We start from the raw sequence: 17,197 nt of genomic DNA on the forward strand, positions 1-17,197 counted from the left end.
ACTAATGAATATTAACAGCTGTTCAGTTGAATACATTCAGACATTTTTTTTGTCTGCACACAAGACTGAACTTTTGTTGCCATTGGTACCAAGAGAACAATATTTCTATTATCTTTTCGTTGTTCATTTCTGTCTCCTTAATGTATCTCCTTTTAGGTTTTGATATATGTTTAATCTTCCTGCAGATTTAACAAAATCTCTCTGCTGTAATTAGAGGTTTATATGTTCAATGGGTTTCCATCTTGCAAAGCTTCTAATCAGTGGTCATTGCTGAGTCCGTGTCTTGAGTTTGTAGATAATTCCCTTTGTTAATAAGCCAACTTTGCGATTGATCACTTTCATACTACTGTTAATTGGCGATTCACTTTAAAGGAGAGTTCGGGTCTTGACATAATTTGACATAAAACATTAATTTTGTATTAATTTTTTGCCTACCTTTGTTCTCATCTGTCTTCCTATAAGCAAGTCCCTTTCCCTGACATTATGCACCACTGCACCATCCTAAGGCACCCATTATGTGATATCAACATGGTGAGCCTGCACATCAAAAGTAACAACATGACATCCTGATTTTAACAGTTCATTGCTTGGTGAAACATAATGAATCTACAATTTAGATTAGATTTTGTTTTAGAAAGCTGGAAGCAAGTTCTTGTTTGGATCATTAAAAAAAACTGCCAGTTTGCTGGGGAATCCCATTCAGTCACAGAGAAGCTGTGAAATGGTGACGCTCACTCCATATTTTCAAGCACAATGACTTACAGTGCACAGTGAGCTCAGGAAGGAAGTACAAAAAGTAATTTTAGAATTGGTGAAATAAACTCCTTCGAACATCCTGCCAGAATATATAGACAGATAGTTAAGTGGGTTGGGTTACAGTAAGAGAGATGGACAGATCTAGATTTATTTAGAGCATTCCGAGTGACTTAAATGACTTTGGAGAGAATTTGTTTAAACTGCTTTATTCTACTTGGAACCAAAAGTACTTACTTACTACCTCCAACACTCAATGTGTGCACTGGTGCCATAAGCAGATACTCCTGTAAGGATGGAGTTATAACAAATGTGGTGAAAAAGAATTGCAACAAATCTAGAGAAACATCCTATTTGTCGGAATAGATATATTATGGACAGACAGTCCTTAAATATTCCAGAAGCATTTAAGAGTTTGCCAGATTTAAGATAATGAATCTAGGAATTTCAACATACTGCAGCTTCTTTCCCGTTGCTGTAGTCTGCAAGGTTTTCTGATTGAAAGTTTGCTGCTAAAAGTTAGGGAGATGAGAAGTGTGGTAGAAAAGGATGCAGCCTCCAACTTGCCTCTTTATTGAAAGGTTCTCAATGTGTGATAAACAGCTTCTGAAGGGTTTATTTATAGCCTCTGCTGTTTTCAACAGCTCATTATTGAGAACAGCTCAGTGGTTTAATGTTACGAGCATGATTTAAAGGACATTGCCATTATGAAAGAGTACTTTGTTTATAACTCAAAGCAAGCTGAAAAGCATTACCATAGTACTTGCCCGTGAAGTTATGCATCTTTGCTCTGTCCCTAATGTAAGGTTGGTCCAACACTTTCACGAAGATATTGTTCCTTTTTTAAAAAAATGTTGAATTTTGAGTTACATTTGCAGGGTTGAGATCTTTCTACTGTACAGTACCAGCAAAGTATCTTAATCTCAGAGGAAGATCATTTCTTGAAAGAGTGTGAAGAGTCCACCAAAAATGTTTTAAAACTAAATCTTCTGTAATTCAAAACATTACAGATGAATCTTACATGAATAATATAATAATAAAAATCCTTGCATTTGATATAGCACTTTTCACGTCGGGAGGACATCCCAAAGCGCTTCACAGAACACACTGTAAAGTGAATTGACTGTATATTCGTGGGCGAATGAATGCTGATATCAGTTTATAAAGGTTAAGGGGACGCACTGGGGGAGAGCTGATAGTGGCTCATAGTATTCCTTGGGTGTGCACACTTCTTATCACTGATGTTCCTGGGATTGATCTGCTTAAAGTCCTATCATAAGTGACCACTGAGGGTATTATCTCCGCATCAAGTCCACTGTACTGTTTTAGCAGCTGAAATGAATGAAGTTTGCCAACACGAATATTGCCCAGTGTGTTGGAAATGCATTGGTCAAGCAATTAATGTACATGAGCAGAGAGAGCACACAGTTCCCAGCACTTCCTACGATAGTGAAGTCCTTTTCAATGTAGTTGCACAAACGCAGGGGGCTGTCTCTTTAATAAAATAAACGAAAAAAAAGGAGCAGCTGTGATCAGGGGCTGTCTCTTTAATAAAATAAACCAAAAAAAAGGAGCAGCTGTGATCAGGGGCTGTCTCAGGATGTGACATCAAATACAGGAAAGCATGAGAGAAGCCTTAGCACTTTCTGTAAAGCCTCCAACCCCTCATGGTCCTTCTTCCCAGCCCTGAGAAAAGTGTTGGCGATTGTGTCTGTAAGAGTGGAAAACACCAAACTAACTGTCAGATTGAGACACTAACAATGTGACTTCCCTTCCCTTCAGCTGTAGATTCCTGTGGCAACTGCAAAGATTGTGTGTGTGCCTTCAGAAGACAAAGCACTTATATACGGTGTGTGGGGTAAGTGCTAAAGTTTTACATTGTTTGAGATTCTCTTTCCAAACATTCTTGAATGGCGAGTCTTCTTGGCTTCGTTGATCTTCTTTTTAAAAAAAATGCTCTTGTATTTCTTCTTTTTTCATATTTCTTATATTTTATTTGTATTTGGAGTCCTGTAGCTCAGTGGTTAGAACACTCGCTTTGCAAGTGAGAGACCTGAGTTCAATTCCAGGCAGAGGGCGAAACCTTGGGCAAGTTTCCTTACTCCACAGAGCCTAATAATAATCCCTCCAAAGGACAAAACAATAATAAATTGGTCATTTTCAATCCACGACTGTTTGTGGGACATTGCTGTGCGCAATTGGCTGCCGCGTTCGCCCACAAATATACAGTCAATTCACTTTACAGTATATTCTAGAAGACGTGAAAAGCACTATATCAAATGCAAGGATTATTATTATTCTCTACCAATCAACCAGTTACATTTCAGTCAATGAATGTCGGATATTGCTTCATTTTGGAGCTAAACGTTGAAGCAGTAACTTCAGCCAGTCGTAATGGGATTTCAAGTTTTGTTTTTTAGTTTTTTTTGATACTTAGTTGAGCAAAGTGTTTTCCAAGACATTATTGTTAAAGCTCCAGAGAGTTTCTGCCCAAGGGCAGCTCATAGACACAACATGGCAGAAAATATATAGCACTGATCAACACAGTGCAGTCCATGAACTTTCCTGCTGCTTAGTGCTTGAAGTTCATGTTTATGATATGTATACATGACTTGGGGTCTTATATCTCCCTCACAGAGATATTCTCCCCCCTCCCCACACACTCACACTTTTATTAGTGTGCTAAATACAACAAGGTTCTATTCATGCCTATGCAGATCTATTTTATTCATTTTCTTTTGTTTAAATTTAACTTGTCAGGAACAGAAGGAACAGATTAGGCAACTTTAGGAAAACTCGTGAGGATAATAAACTTTTTTCCCCTCTCTGTCAGGCATAAGAAAAGCCAGATGAAAAGCAGGCATGTTTTACTTTATGCCGTAACCCCAAACTATTGTACCAGAGTGACCCTTTCATTTCCAATAGCAGCTATCCTTGAAGATTTTCTGCATAATAATAATAATCCTTCCATTTGATATAGCGCCTTATCACGTTTTCATACGTCTCAAAACGCTTCACAGAATATACTGTAAACTGAATTAACTGTATATTTTGTGAGCGAATTTTGCAAAACTATATGCAAACCAAACTTGGCTAATGTCTTGTGTGATGGGGAGACAACATTTAAACAGTTCCAGGGAGCAGTGTGCAGCACAGAGAGGTACAGGAGGTGAAATTGAGAAATAAATGACTAGTAAAACGCTAACCTCCAAGTATCTGCTTTACACAGAATAAAATATTCAAGTCACAACCACCATTACTCACTTCCTTCCACCTGTGACACTTATGGGACCATCTTACTTTGCATAAATCGCTCGCCTCTTGACACGTTTCCTCTGCTCAAAATCGATTCAGAGGAGGGAGTCAGTGGTTTGGAATTTTTGTTCTTTTTTCAATTAAGGATTTATATAAGAATGCCAATGCAAATCCCGCTGGCCTCATTGTGATGTTAAACAGCCGAGGAAAGTTCTTCCTGATTTTGTTTTCACTCTGCTTCATTCTGCCAAAATGGTGCAAAGCCACAGTGGTTTTCAAACAGCTATTTGTTTCCATGGTAACTGAACTGTTGCCCAGAATAAAAGCTGCTTTTGCTTTTCTTGACAGTTGCACCAATACAGTTATCAACGCTTCTGCGCTGTCCCTATGAGCACAATTGACTCTTACTTCCTATTGCACCAGTACTTACAGTAGATTTTCACTCAAGGCAAGTCAAGTTCCAGGAAATGGGGTAAAATAAACTGTTTAAACTGACCAGTCATTGACTGTGGGGGTGGGGGGGGGGGGGGGGGGGGATGGGAAAGCTCACTGTCCATTCAATAAGGAGAGGTTTGACCGTCAGAACCTCTTTAAAGAGGGAGAAATAGGTGGGAGGTTAAAATATAGCCTGGACTGATCTGATGGAAGTCAGATGGCTCACAGTCAGGTCCCTTCTGAGTTGTTCCAACTAAATGCTTGGCCAAAGGAATGACTTAGTTTGTGTTTAAGACACATTGTTGGCAGCAGCAACCCTTCTCTTCCCCCTTAAGCCCCGAGGGTCCTTTAACTTATCACTGGTACCAACTTTCAACAACTGCTAATGTTTTAACTAAATATCTGATTGGTCTAAAAGCCCCTCTCCATCTAGCTTCGGTCAATTGAGCAAATACCCTATTCTGCTTTAAGATATGAGTGGTGCAATTATAGTCTCCATGGAACACAACGATTCTAAATTAATTGCATTTCTCATACGCAACAATGCATCTCAGAGTCCTGTCTCCCTCATGTATATTCCAGATAAATATGAGAATATTACTTTACATGCTTAATGAAGGTGCTAATTATGTTTAGATGACAGACACTAAATAATTGCGACAACAGGAGGGCAGCAGGGATTACAACAAATTCCCAATTATCTGAGGGTGTGCACCTCTGTCTTGTTAAGATTGCAAGATATGTTTGATGAAGAAGGCCCTTCATCTTATTTGATTTTATCCTTCCAGAATACACCATCTACCGTCTTTCCACCACAGCATGAAGCCGTTTTTCAAATGAGTCTTGCGTTCTGACCTGAGTCACCCTTGCTGGTAACTTGTTCCAGTTGTTAATTAGCTTCTGAAAAAAAAATCCCTGTGACTGTCCTGAAATTCTTTTTTGCGATTCTAAACCTGTGTCCTCAGTGCACCTAAAGTACTTTCACAATCTCATTTCCAATGTTATATACTGTACCTCTATTAGGTTCCCACTGAGTTTTCTCATTTCCAGATTAAAGAGCCCTAGCTCTTTAATCTGGGGGCTAGCTAGCAACTGACTACAAATAACATATCTGGAAACACTGCTGGGACAACTGCTATCTTTTGCATTTAGTCTATTCGGAACGACTTAATAACGCCTTTGCTACTGCACGTTCAGAATTGATTTCAGATTCCACATATTTTCTCTTTGCTGCAACATCTGTCTGCAATCATTGCCAAATATTTTGAAGTCAATTCAGAGAAAAATAGAGAATCCACAGAGATATCTTCACTATCCTATTTACGTTGATTAAAATAAGCTGCCTGTACTGTTCCTGTGCAGAAACTCTGACTTATCAGAGCTTTACATTCCAGTTGGCAGTTTGTTTATAGTTTTCTGAATAGTTCTGAATCCCTCTGTCAGCAACCGTGATCATAATTCATAAACCATGAGAGTGAACTTGGAGTGGCTAATGAACAACAACAGAACTTTGAGACTGAATTACAGCTTGAATCTTGCTGCCATGTAGTATTTGTTATTGCTTATCAATGAATCTTTTCAAAAAAATGTTTACGTTCTGAGACTTCTGTGTGAGGTGGGCTACATGTCGTTTGATTCTTTTCCACAGGGAAAGGTAATAAAAGCTACGAATAACACAAGACTTGAGTTCCCACCCAAATGTCATTCAACCTATCAAGCCTTTGATGTGCAATGCACACTTTCATAATAATAATAATATTAATCCTTGCATTTGGTCCAGCACTTTACACAACAACGATTCATCTTGAAGTGCTTCACGGGATTTTTCTGTAAAGTGTAGTGATTGTATTTGTAGGAGAACATTCATGAATTCCACCCATCAATGTCTGCACAAATGCTCTTTCATCTCTTAAACTAATCAAGTAAAACTACAGAATATGTATCCATCTGCTCAAGTCTAGTATTGAATTTTTGAATATTTGGCAATAATTGTAGACAGATGTTGCAGCAAAGAGCAAATATGTGGAATTTTCACGTCCTCCCAATGTGAAAGGCACTATACAAATATAATCTTGTTGTTGAATCTTGAGCAGCTTAGCTCCCTATGCAACAACCCTCTACATCTTTGCAGCACATTATGTGTTAACCTCCTTCAAGACCCAGCTCAAGACTCTCCTCTTTGACTATGCCTTCGATTAGCCTCCTTCCTCCCCCATCCTGACCCCCAGCTCGGGTCCGAAACACTGACTGTCCAGCATCTTGGGATGTCCTCCTGACATGAAAGGAGCTATACAAATGTAATTTTGCTGCTGTTGCTGCTGTAACTTGCACAAGGGTCAAGTCTAGTCTAGCAAGCAGATGATGACCTAAAGGGCAGAGAAGTTAAGTGGGTCACATTATAGTTCTTAACATAATTCAGGAAATCTTTGATTAAAAGTAAACAAGGAAGTATGTACAAAATATTTCCCAAAGAGTAAAGGAATTCTATGCACACAAATCTCTGCTGAATATGTATGAAAGCTTATGGTTGAAAATCAATGTGTTATAGCTGTGTCTGGTTATAGTGCAACAGCTGCGCAAGTAAATCAATCTGTTTGAAGGGGAGAGTCCAGCAAAAGCCAGAAAGCACGTATCTGAGCACGGGTTTACATTAAAAGTTAGCAATGCTGTTTAATACAAAATAAAATTCTGTGCTAGAAATAGCTTCTTTTTGAGTAATGTGATTCATTTTGAACTAAATCGCTTGAGTCACGTCAAACAATAATATCATAAATTCCTTGTCCTTCAGTTTACACATACATAATAAAAAAACTTGTCAGGCCAGCTCATTTTCATTATTAACCTCCAAAGCATACTCAGAATTAGATTTTTTAAAATTTATTTCCACTTTAGGGTTGATGTAATAGGAAATCTAATATTAGTCTTTTGCTGTCAATCCCATTCTAAATGGAGGGTTATTATTGGTTGATGAATACCACTTAATTTAGCATTTTACATAATTCCTGGAGTTTTGGAATAAACTTCCTCTCTGTTACAGAAAACCCGGCACATTAAAGGCAGAACTAACTGAGCTATTTGAAGGCCTGGAATACAATCAATACTTCTTAGGCAAGAAAAATCTTCTCTACATTGAATTCCATTTTAAGGAAATAAAAACCTCTTCTTTCTAACTGGGGAGATGGCCCTTTGCCTGAAGCAAGTCTTTAATAAAGACAGGACTTTTCGTCCCAGGAAGAAATTTGAGCCTGGGACCCAGCGCTTTGAGCTGTACAAGAAAGCCCAGGCCTCACTTAAATCTGGTGTTGATCTCAAGACTGTAGTTCAGCTTCCTGTGGGAGAGAACCTCAACGATTGGATTGCAGTCAACACAGTGGACTTCTTCAACCGCATTAACCTCATCTATGGTACCATTTGCGAGTACTGCACTGAAAGGAGCTGCCCAGTAATGACAGGTGGCCTCAAATATGAGTACCGATGGCAGGATGAGCACAAGTATAAGAAGCCAACTAAAGTGACCGCACCGCAGTATATGAATTTACTGATGGATTGGATCGAGACCTTGATCAATAATGAGGAGAACTTCCCAACCAGAGTCGGTAAGTTTCCTGATGTAAAATGTTCATCTCACGATGAGATCAAAAAAGACTGCCGGAGTTTGCTGTTGGTGGATAACTAATAATAATTAAACTGAAAATTAAAAGAAAAGATGTAGGTTGAAGCATTACTACACTATTCCCCCACGCAGCTATTTTGAATTGTGCTTGAATTGAATAATATTTTAGCTTCTTCCTTCCCACCACCTACAGGCTGGTTTCCTCTACCAACATTTCTCAGAGTATTCAGTTTCTTGTTTCTCTTCCATTGCTGACCATACTGTTTTCACTTTGTTCTGAATACCATAATGATGTTCTGTTGTTTGCGATCATGAGTGCATAGCATTGCTTCAACAATTTGATTTAACTCTCCTGTATCTAACACTGACAATGGGACCATTTTCTGTAAATGACCATGCTGTGGTTTGAACCCAAATAGTACAGAGATCTCTTTCATTGCTCTGTAGGTTAACCTTAAGCAAATCAGACCAAGTGAAGGTTACGAATGTTAGAAATGTCATAGCCCCTTGCAATTCTCCTTTGCTCTGATATTTTGCTCAGTCTTGTGAAGCAGTTATTCTTGCAAAATATCGGTTGCCATAGTGCGATGCATTATTCCAAGCAATGTGAATTGATTGTTGTAAGAAAGGAGATGTGCTCTTAATTACTTTAACCTACCCTATTTCCTAGATATAACAACTTGCATTTATATAACGCAGGGAAGTCTCTGTGTCTTGAGTGCTGAACCCTTAATGTAGAGTTGTATCTTGGAACACTATTTGTTTATTTATTCATGGGTATTCAGTTCTTTAACCTTGGGAGATTTGGGTTTAAATCCAGGGCACATAGAAAAGTAATAACAGTCTGCACATTATGTCAGTATATCTGCGATTTCAACATTTACTCATAATATCTTATCTGCCTGCTGCCTGCCTGGATCAGTGCACAGAAGCCAACCCAATAACACTGCTGATCGTCACATTGGTAGGCCGGTTATGAAATTTAATTTACTTCTGATGTAAAGTGTTTGATTTAATCGTTAAGACCTTAAAAGTCTGCAAGTTGAACATTTCTCCCAATGCGGAAGAGACCCGGACGCTCACTGCTGCTGTTGTGCCGTGCCTTGCCTGTAGATGACACTGTGTCAATGACTTGGTTTCTGAGCAAAATGTGCAATCAGACATATTGCTACAAAAAAATGTTTTGTACCAATATGTCTGAAAGCTCCTGAACATGGGTGAAGATGCATTGTTCCACTTTGTTGATGTTCAGAGAGACACTGTCTAATTGACGTGAAGGGATACCAGCTAAGTAATTGTCGTTTGATGATATTGGGCAAAGTTGTGATATCACGCAAATAATAATAATCCTTGCATTTGCCATAGCACCTTATCACGTTGTTGAGACGTCTCAAAGCACTTCACGGGATATAACGTAAAGTGGATTGGCTGTGTATTTTGTGGGCAAAACTCGGCAGCCAGTTGCAAGTGATGCTATGGTATTTTCAACACAGATTATTATTGTCATGTGATTTTTGAACAAATACAGAAGAAAGATTTGCCAATGAACACCATTGTGCCTCTTTTAATAATAATAATCCTCGCATTTGATATAGCGCTTTTCACGTCGGGAGGACGTCCCAAAGCGCTTCACAGAACACACTGTAAAATGAATTGACTGTATATTTGTGGGCGAACGCGGCAGCCAATTGCACACAGCAATGTCCCACAAACAGTCGTAGATTGAAAATGACCAACTTTTTTTTTTTTTGGAGGGATTATTATTAGGCTCTGTGTGGAGTAAGGAAACTTGCCCAAGGTTTCGCCCTCTGCCTGGAATTGAACTCAGGTCTCTCGCTTGCAAAGCGAGTGCTCTAACCACTGAGCTGCAGGACTCCACTTTTGTGTAGGTTGAAGGGCTGGGGATGCAAATTCCTAGACTAGGCAAACGCAAAACAAGAGAGGAAAGTCATCATGTTATTTTTTTATTTTCCGTCTTCCCTGTAAGGAAACACCTGGATCCTGCTTTGTCGCCTCCTTTTGATCACCAGCTGAAATCGTGGGAAAATTTGTATTCGTAGGGTGGCCCTGATGCATTTATTCTGGATGCATGAAGGAAGAAGTGCTGTGTTTGAACCTGAAGGGAATATGGAAAAAATATTAATACAAACTTGTATCATTTCTACATTGTTAGCATGACAAGGTCCTAATAGATTTATCCCTGAAAGCAATTGACACATTCTTCTGGAGATCCAAACTCTCTTATATTCTATGGCAAAGAGTTGACAGCTGTGACTCACCAGTAACAAAGCCACAGATAAGCATTCAAGACATGATAGACAAGCAGTTGGACCCTTGAATGATACTACTCACTCACACTCTCATCCACCAGTTCAATTAATTTAAATTCTTAGCTCAACTGGAAATATCAGCGGGTAGTAGATTCCCACAATTAATGTATGCACCCCACCCCCCCCCCCCCCCACCCCCCAACTGTGGATCACTGGAAACCTAGGAGGTAATTAAATACATTTAAAATATTATTTTTAGTAAAAAAAATTAAATATTTGAAATAACCTTTCCCTCCTACCTCTTTCTCGCTTTAGCCACTCTCAAGGCTCTCGTTGAGCTTATTGGTTCAATGGTATATCACCCCAGGCTTTTAACATGGGCTTCAGTGAAACATGGCCTGTTGTGAAAGAATTTGGGGTCAGCAGAGAAATCTACTGCAATTTGCAGCAGTATAAAATTTACCAAAGCAAAATCACAGCCATCCCTTTCCATTACACATTGAATGATAGCTCTGTGCTGCTTTGTTTCAAATTTGGTCGGTCCAGCCAATTACTTTCTTTTTGGTTAAGCTTAATACATGAGTATGTGCAGACTGTACTCTGTATCCTCCATCTTAAAGGGAGTCTGATATTTATACAAACAAACCTATTGTTAACTCAGCATTAACGTACAGTCATGCAGGAGTGAGCATTCGCTTATTTGTCAAATAGGAATGGACTGGAGATTGTCTCCATATTATTTGCGGATCACAGAAGCAGAATGGTTGAAACTGCAGAACTGCCACCTGCTTACAATAGCCAGTTAATGATCGCCCTCCGCCGCCTGCCAGTTGTGATTTACCAGCTAACTCCCACATAGTGATGTTGACGTTAGTGACAACAGGCGCCAACAATATATATTTAACAATAGGTTTAAATTTATTTCACCTAAAGCCATAAACAAAATCATTTTCATTCAGATGATTTTCATCAAATTAGTTTATCCATCCTTCATCCTGCCCCCGGCGGGGTCCCCTGTAATTGGCTCCTTGTTAAGAAATTGGAAAGAGGTGTTGTTTAACACTGCAAGGCATGTTTGCAATTGTTTCAAATTTGCAACAGTTTGCTTTATAAATGAGTGTAGGTTTGGGCAGTTTTTCTGTATTTTACGAAATAACTCCTGCACTGTTGAAGCTGAGTCCATGACGGAATTAAAGAAGGGAATTGAACAAAACAAATCCAGAGAAATAGCAGGTGAATAGGATTATGGCACACAGGTCCTGTGAGGATGCGAGCACCACAGTTTCCTCTCAGTAATGTTGCTGTCAGCTGTGTTTAGAAACTGTCGAAATCACTGGTGTAAGTCTGATAATTAGCATAAATCTACATCCTTAAAAGTCTTCTTCCCAAGAAGAGCTAAAAGGGCCTATTTATTTCTTCCTGTAATTTGTTTTCTAAAATTCATTGTTAGCTTATCTATCACAAAAGGACTTTTTCCACAACAGAGCGTCATCAGAGACTAATAGCAGTACAAAGCCCAGATTATTTTACTATTGCAACATAAATGCAAGTTGTTGATGTTGGTATAAAGCAGTGTTGATACTAACTCTATATAAAAAGAAAATGCCTCTATTTTGCCACTTCATTCTTTCCTTTTTCCTAGGTGTTCCCTTCCCTAAGAATTTTCAGCAGCTGTGTAAGAAGATTCTGACCAGGCTTTTCCGAGTCTTTGTTCACGTTTATATTCATCATTTTGACCGGCTTACCACCATGGGAGCCGAGGCTCATGTGAACACCTGCTACAAGCACTTCTACTATTTTGTGACTGAGTTTGATCTGATTAACGAACGGGAGTTGGAGCCACTGGTATGTACCTTTGTCTGCTTGTCGATCTGCCTATTGATCTCTTGTTCGTCGTAATCTCCAGTAGGTTAACCTTTGTCAGTGGGGTGGAAACGATGTTATGAGATTTTTTTTAAACCAGTGAGTATGGAAGTAACAAATCAACTTATCAAGATCAGATGTTAGTTTTGTTGCTAACTTTCATCTAACTTCCATTATTTTTAAATAATGCTGCAACCCAATTCTGACCATCCCTTATCCATGCAATAACTACAGTACAAACACATCTTGTACCTTAACTAACCTTAATCATCTCTCTCTTATCTTTCAACACTATTCTGCTGAATTCTTTGTTTACCAATTCCTAACTTGCCCCCAAACCTTTTTCCTCCTCTGCTCTTGATTCATGTTCCATCTATTTTTGCTTTGCTGATTATTTTATTGATAATATGTGGGCAGCAATTCAGTGGAATATAGAGTCAGGATTCAATCCAGCATTCTAATGTCCAAATGAATTGGATTATATAGAGAGGTAAGAATTTGTTCCAATACAGACAGAAAAGTCCCTGCGGTTAGAATACCGTCTTCTGAACAGTTCAAGCAGTCCTTTCAATGTCTGGAGTTTGCTGCATCCTTGTTGGGGTGGACGGAGGGAATTATTGCACATAATTACACAGCAATTACTGATACTGCAAATAATGTCAGAGATGCTAGTGGTGCCAGGTGCCTATAAAAAACTGAATAGAAAGATGATGCACACTGCATGGTTGGTTGCATTATCTATTCAATTTATAATGTAATTATAATAATAATATAATATCATTCATTTGAACAGTTTATGCAAACAAAAGTACTCTCAATGTCTCCCATTCTCACTACAGCTGTTATCTCTCTTCTGCTTTCAACATTCCTGGTTTCTTCTCGTGTTTTCACTGACTCTCTCTGGTCCCTAGTATTCTCCTATTTACTCTCAAAATTGCATTTCTTTGAACAATTACTGCCTCCGCCTTATGTCTTGCAGTTCTGGGAATACAGGAGGGATCTTTCATCAATTTGGAAATGTCCAAACCATGATAATTGCTGCAGTAATTTCAAAAAACTTCCCTTTCCCCCTCTTAATTGTACAACTATGTTCAAGCACCAATTTTTATTTTTCCAGAAAATAAACTCTTACCAGCAATGGATCCTTAAAATGACATTTGGTACCAATATCATTGACCCAGCAGTGTGCTTATGTTTTCTTTTTAAACAGTTAACAAATTGTCTTTCATTGATTTTTTTTCAATGTGGGTTGTTATCTGACCACTGGGATCAAATTAGAATTGGCTTGTGGCTATTCGAACAGGCCTACTTCAGAGCACAGAAGTAGATGTTGAACTTTCTCGTAAATATCAGCGTTGCTATAGATTCTGATGCTTCCAGTAGTTCATTAGCATGGAAAGTTTTAAGAAATGACATACCAAGGGAACATCTTTACACGTCTAATGTTCCAAAAATTTACATTATGTACTCATTGCTGATAGTTCAGATAGTTGGATGACTTCCGGATTCCTGAGTCTTTCAGCTATTATAATCTGTATTTGGTGCAATATTAAAGCAACAGAAGAGATCATTCATTCTTTCCCTGATTGGACAAGTGCACCCACACTGCTCAGTTCAGTCTCTCACCTCTGACTAGATTAAATAATTGGGAATTGTTTTGTTTGTCAAATTTTAGAGGAACAGTGTTGCCAAATGCAAATTAAAATCTAGGAATAAATCCTGCAATTCTTTTTGTTGCTGGTTAATTAGATAATTGATGTCGCCTATAAACATTTGAACATGGTTAGAGAGTATTATTAGCCCAGCCCACATTTAAGACCCCATTGTGGGTCATATGTTTACATTGTGGGTTATGTAAATTGAACTACAATATATGGTACAGTTGACATATCTTATCCCATACAAATATTCAAGGTATATAAATACATGTATAATGTACCAAATCACTTCCCAACCACTTATATTGGGGAAAATTGTGCTGGACCGGGCCACTTTTCACTTATTCCCACCGTATAGAGTTTCTGATGAAAATTAATTAAATGTAACATAATTAATATAATATGATACCCAAATATAATGTGCCAAATTTAATTATAAACTTGCATTTCTATCACTGTTAACCACTTGAACTTCTTCAACATTTTCCGCTTGTTGTCTGAAGCAATCCTTTATACTCCAGGGACATCTGAGCAGAGTTCCCATTGATCAGCATCATCTGGTCAACAGTCGAAATTTTTATTTGTGATTTCTTGTTAGGAATATGAGTAGTGTTTACATACACCTTTATGGTGAACAGATATGTTGAGTTAAGACATTATAATCCAATTCTACATTTTTCCACTTCTCTGTGGCTACCAAGAAAATGCTTAATTCTATATTTCTTTGTTTAAAACAGAAATTGATGACAGAGAAGATCTGCTACTGATACCAACGTGCTAGAGTCGAACTGTACCTCTCCAATGTGAAATAAAACCCAACAACTGAGCCATTCGCTGTCTGATGTGAAAAAAGTACAGTCACAAGAGTTATGTCATCCGGTTCCCTGCAAACCCAGAGAAAATGTCAGTATTGAAATATTAATCAACAGAATGTTTAATATTAAAGTTCGCTGGTGGGTACATCTTCCTAAATGCATCTGTTAACCACCCTTCCCAGACTGCCACGTCTGTTCCTTATTCTAAGCCACAGAAAACTATACCACCCAGCTCTAGATTGTCAGGAACTTATCAGACAGGTTAGAAAAAACTGATAGAATATTCTGCCTGAATTAATCCTTTCCTATCAAATCCTCTCAATCAATATAATGATGCATTGTTAATTAATCATCTATTACGGTCTGGTCTTAATTTATCTTTGGACAAATTATTTACATGCACTAGGCATACAGTAACAGATAAAGGGAACAGTTCACTCATGTTTGACAAATCACTTGCTGACATTGAAAAGTTTGCCTAAACATATAGAGTCATTCCACTTCACTGTAAAACCCTATGAAGCCATTTGCGACATCCTCCTAATATGAAGGATACAATACCAAATGCAAGCATTATTATACACAACCAATAAACTATTGTACAAGAATAAAAGGTTCAGTTTTACCCAGTTTCTACAGTACATTTATAAGATTTACACCGGTAGACATGTGAGTCACATAATATACCATGCCTTCATTACAGCCAGGCTCGACTATGCCAATGCCCTGCTTGTCGGCCTTCCCAAATCTGCACTCCACAAGCTGCAGATCACCCGGAACTCTGCAGCTCATGTCCTCGCCAACACCAGTCTCCGTGATCCCACAATACCCACCGTTGCCCAGCTCCGCTGGCTCCCCATCCCTCAGAGGTTTCAGTTCAAAATTCTTGTCCTGACCTTCAAGGCCCTCCACGGCCATTGCCCCCTCCTAGCTCTCCGACCTGCTAACCCCTTATCAACCTGTCTGCTCCCTCCGCTCAGCAGCCTCTGGCCTTCTCCATGTCTCCCGCCCCGCCCACCATCAGCAGTCGGGCCTCTCTGCCCCACCCTCTGGAACTCCATCCTTTCACCTCGCTCCATCCTTTGCCTCCTTCAAGGAACGCCTCAAGACCCTCCTCTTCAAACGTGCCTTCGGCCACCCTCCTACCTCCACCCTCCCTGTCCTCCACCCTCATTGATCCCAACCACACCACCCCCCCCCCCCCCCCCAAACTTTGTTCCTAACCCCTAACTGTTCAGCGCATTGGGAAAGGCGGTTTATAAATGTAATTTTGTATTGTATGAATTATATAGATTGAATCTGCAATACTGAAAAGGACAATTTTGCCCAAATAATCTGTGCCAGTGTTTATACGCCACGTGAGCCTCTTCCCATACCCTGCTATTCCCTTCTCTCTCATGCATGCATGTATGAATGTGAAATGAAGCTTTTATCTGTTGTGACCTGGTAAATGTCTGAACGTGAATTTTTACAAAATTGAAGGTAGCATTTCAGTCGGATGAGGTTAAGGTCTCTCCCTCAATTCTTCCGCCTTACGGTCACCTCTGCTCGGCTTCAGACTCCACCACTGTTAAGCGCTGCGAGATGCTAAACCCCATGTAGGGTGCTATATAAATGCAAGTTGTTGTTCAGTATATTTCTTCAATGTGCTGGCCCTAATTGGCCAAGAGATTACCCTGAAGCCATTCTTTGAAACAGCTATGAAATTGTGTAAAGGTAGCAATATTGTATCAGAATCAAACACCCAACATATTCCAATACTTTAAATCTCATTAATATAACATCTTGTTATAATAATAATTTATAATACTTTGTACCAAAATACTCTAAGGATTTGAGCTGTTCCTTGCAAAATTTTGAATGGTATGGGTGATTGTCTATAGCCAGACTTCTACATAAGACATATAGGACTGATTATATACAATGATTAAAAGATTTCTGTTAATTGAAAATAATCTCTACACAGTGAAGATGCTTTAATTATCAATACAGAAAACCTATATTGTTTGTTATAGACGGACATAACTTACTTGGAGGGGCGTCGTACTTTTGATATCAATCTTTCTCAATTCTGTCCTAGGCATATTCTATACATTAAAACAAATGCTCTTATATTCTAATTTTGTACTTTTTTAAAATCAATAAATTCTTGTTAATAACACCAAAACGTTTGATTACTTATAATGAAGGGGTAATGGGAGGGACAAACAAATGCATGAAACAAAAAGCTTAAAAAGTATTACTGATTGTAGTGAGTGGTGCCAAAGCACATGTGCTAATCTCACAGTTGTCAGTCACAATTGATTGGTGTGAATAAGCAGTGAGTTCTCAGAAGACTGTCATGAGTGTTATTACCATCAGTTGAGAAAGCAATGATTTTTCACACTAACTGGTGGTAATAGAATAGAAGCTCATTGAAAACTTTGCTGCCCGCATACTTAGCCGGACAAAACTCCGTACCCACATCTCACCAGTTCTGGCCAGGCTCCACTGGCATCACCGAATGGATCGACTTTGAGATCCTCACCCTTGTGT

At 38.8% G+C, this 17,197-nt stretch overlaps 1 protein-coding gene across 2 annotated transcripts; it reads left to right on the top strand.

The window, feature by feature from the left end:
• Positions 1–2,396: 2,396 nt before the first annotated feature.
• Positions 2,397–15,193, top strand: LOC103174602 (MOB kinase activator 3C). 2 transcript variants are annotated; one of them, XM_007887048.2, is made up of 4 exons: positions 2,397–2,611; positions 7,481–8,039; positions 11,969–12,171; positions 14,585–15,193. In XM_007887048.2, exons 2-4 carry the CDS (start codon positions 7,622–7,624, stop codon positions 14,612–14,614), a joined length of 651 nt encoding a protein of 216 aa, XP_007885239.1. In that variant the 5' UTR covers positions 2,397–2,611; positions 7,481–7,621; the 3' UTR covers positions 14,615–15,193. The 2 variants fall into 2 exon arrangements, with proteins under 2 accessions (XP_007885239.1, XP_007885240.1); XM_007887049.2 differs by having other exon boundaries at positions 2,397–2,602.
• Positions 15,194–17,197: the final 2,004 nt, after the last annotated feature.

The sequence above is a fragment of the Callorhinchus milii genome, unplaced genomic scaffold, assembly GCF_018977255.1.
Source record: "Callorhinchus milii isolate IMCB2004 unplaced genomic scaffold, IMCB_Cmil_1.0 Scaffold5, whole genome shotgun sequence".
Taxonomy (NCBI): Eukaryota; Metazoa; Chordata; class Chondrichthyes; order Chimaeriformes; family Callorhinchidae; genus Callorhinchus; species Callorhinchus milii.

Coding starts and splice junctions, on each gene's coding strand:
- LOC103174602 (XM_007887048.2), top strand. CDS start 7,622: ATGGCCCTTTGCCTGAAGCAAGTCTTTAATAAAGACAGGACTTTTCGT. Junction 8,040..11,968: donor GAACTTCCCAACCAGAGTCG/GTAAGTTTCCTG, acceptor CCTTTTTCCTAG/GTGTTCCCTTCCCTAAGAAT. Junction 12,172..14,584: donor AACGGGAGTTGGAGCCACTG/GTATGTACCTTT, acceptor TGTTTAAAACAG/AAATTGATGACAGAGAAGAT.